Raw genomic sequence first — 2,919 nt, forward strand, 5'->3', positions numbered from 1 at the left:
CAATGACACACGAGGAAAACATCTCCTAATCTCCGAACTACCCTTAAATTACGCTACAAATCGCTTAGTCATCGACTATGGCCAAAAATATAAACATACATTCTCCAAACCTTTTCAGAAATATCACCACTTCGTTCGTATATTAAAAGAGGACAGGATTGAGCACATCAAAAAAATAATAAAAGAAATAATAAAACCTGATGTCGCTTTCACTATTTTTATTCCCAATCACGAACTTAAAGTCGAATTCGAAAGAATAGTCTCCGCAAATTTAAACGCTTCAGCAAAACTTCTCATGTCAAACTCTTACGTGACAGACGTAACCAACCCTGAGCAAAAAAAAGATATTATTTCTAACTATCACCAGAGCAATCATAATGGCATAACGGAAACCTATCATAATATCAAACAAAAATATTATTGGCCAAAACTCAGGGATGCAATTACGGCATTTATAAATAATTGCGAAATTTGTCTACAGAATAAATATGAAAGACATCCGTAGTAGATGTATAGTGCCGATATAAGCAACAGAAACCGTACATAACCTCAATTTCCTAACCCCCCCGCAGCGGGGGCCCCCCGCGCGTGGCGTCCTAGTGTCCCCCCTGTCTACCAGAGTGCGCTCCGCCCCCCACCCAGCTTGTGTAGCGTCCTGTTTTGCCCCGGTTCCGCCCGTCGCTGCTAGATGTCGCGCGCTTGTGTCGCCAGCTTGTGTAGCGTCCTGTTTTGCCCCGGTTCCGCCCGTCGCTGCTAGATGTCGCGCGCTCCGACCGTCGTAGGCCCCCCCGGTAGAGGGCGGTGACGGTGCGGCGCGGTGACGCGGTGGATCGGGAGGATAATTAAATAAACTTGAATTTTAATACATTTTATTTTATTTTATTTATAAAATTGGTCTGGCGAGGAGTTTCTTCTTCTTTTTATGTCGATTCAGTCGACCATCCCATTGTTCCTGTTCCTTGCGTTGTTCTTCTTCCCGTTCCCGGAGGAAATCTAAATACGAAGTGCACTCCTCGCCGTCCCACTCCGTCGACCACCCACCCGGGTACTCCTGCTGCTCCTTTGTTTCTTTTGATCCACCGGGTTGCTCCTGCTGCTGGTGATGTTCCCTTGTCGTTTCATGTCGTACCGGGAATTCTAACCCCCGGTACTCTTTGTGTGATTTGAATATGTGACGCCCTAAGCGATGCGCCAACATAATATGCGACTTGTCATACGGACAAACCGCGATTTTTTCTAGAACAAAACAAAGTATGATATGTAGCGTTTCCTATAAAACACACATTTTTTTTTTAAACAAAACTTCCAAAAAGGGGGGTTATCAAATAATTTTAAAAATTGTTTTTTAAGTTATACGCGCATACCAAAATTCACGTTTCAATTCACTGTCAAAAGGGCAAACTGCAATTTTTTAGTACAAAAAATAAACAAAAATATGTATATATTTCGCGTTTTCCCCATAAAACGCACATTTTTGAAACAAAACTTTCAGTAATTTTAAAAATTGTTTATTTTTTAAAAGCCAAAATTCCCTATTCACTGTCATTTAAAAGATATTAAAAACGCTCAATTTAATTCGATTATTATTGTCAAAAAGGCAAACTGCAATTTTTTAGTACAAAAAATAAAACATTTTTGAAACAAATTTAAAAATTGTTTATTTTTTAAAAGCCAAAATTCCCTTTTCCATTCACTGTCATTTAAAAGCTATTAAAAACACTCAATTTAAATCGGTTATTATGCAACGTAAAAAAGATGAGTATCATATTTTAAAAACAGGTAGAAACTAACCAAAAAAGTGATAACCCAAACTGAAACCCACAAGAAAAGACGCGCACTGTATAAAGGTAATTAAAATATAAAACTTACCAGTTGTAGGGTCGTAGGGAAATGGACATCGCACTTCTGTATTCATTGCACTGAATATAGTCTATAATACACATGCAACGTATTTATACACATGCACTCCCTTCCATGGTTGAATTAAAAGTCGAAAAGGTCTTCTACCCACAAGCACCAACGCCGATTTGAATAGACGCGATGTTGTCGCCAGACAACCGTGCAGGTAGGAGTCTCAAGGTCAACACGCTTTCACACGGGAACGCAACCGCTTCGGACGTTGGACGAACGTATGTTGCCGCAAAAGATCAAGGCCAACTTGCTTTCATTTTTTACAATCTCCGTATGGGATGTGGAATTTCAAAACGCGCCGAGTCTAAATGTCGAGTTGTTTTGCTTGTTGAGAATAATAATTAATTGCCCCCTTTATATTTGCTCCGTGGGATTAACGTAATGGGAAAAATTTGTTGCAACGCATGTGGAGGTGTCTTCGTTTGTTAACTTTTAGAAAGTATTATCGCACCGTATAAATACATCTCATTTTTCTCTGTTTTGTCAGTAGTTGTTTTTGGTATTATTCGTGCAACGTGGAAGCTAACTTAGTAGTTTGGTGTTCGTACAAAAAAGCAGTAAGTACCTTTTTTATTGTCTTATTTTAATTCTTTAACATTTGTTATTATTTTATAAAGTTCCTAAAGATCATCTTAGTACTCTCAACCCGTAACCGCAAATAGAATAGCAGCAATCTTAAGCGTAAGTTTTTTTTTATTTTTTTTATTTTGAGATAAAATAATTAATAATAATTTATAGATGGACTTAAGTCAACTGAATCAAACCTGTCTTGCAGAAGGTGATTTTGAGCAGCCGATTGTCAAACTGCATGAATTGCCGATAGGCGTTCCGTTTAAAATTACTAGAGCCAAAATTGTTAATACAAAATTTGGCAATTCCGTGTTGCTGCAATTAGAAAATTCCGTAGTATTTCTTCCTACTCGCGTGACAGAAGCTTTCCGTCCGAGACTAGAACACTTTGCGTCGGGGCAGTACAAACTGGTCTACGAGGGATCCAAAGATATTGGA

General features: G+C 38.7%; 1 protein-coding gene across 1 annotated transcript; it reads right to left on the minus strand.

Moving 5' to 3' along the window:
* Positions 1-523: 523 nt before the first annotated feature.
* Positions 524-2,375, minus strand: LOC132695768 (uncharacterized). Its single transcript, XM_060660224.1, has 2 exons — positions 1,870-2,375; positions 524-1,236 (listed from the first exon to the last, which is right to left on the minus strand). The coding sequence occupies exons 1-2, from the start codon at positions 1,913-1,915 to the stop codon at positions 884-886; spliced, it is 399 nt and encodes a 132-aa protein (XP_060516207.1). The 5' UTR covers positions 1,916-2,375; the 3' UTR covers positions 524-883.
* Positions 2,376-2,919: the final 544 nt, after the last annotated feature.

Source organism: Cylas formicarius, unplaced genomic scaffold, assembly GCF_029955315.1.
Source record: "Cylas formicarius isolate icCylForm1 unplaced genomic scaffold, icCylForm1.1 PGA_scaffold_12__32_contigs__length_19106922, whole genome shotgun sequence".
Lineage (NCBI taxonomy): Eukaryota > Metazoa > Arthropoda > Insecta > Coleoptera > Brentidae > Cylas > Cylas formicarius.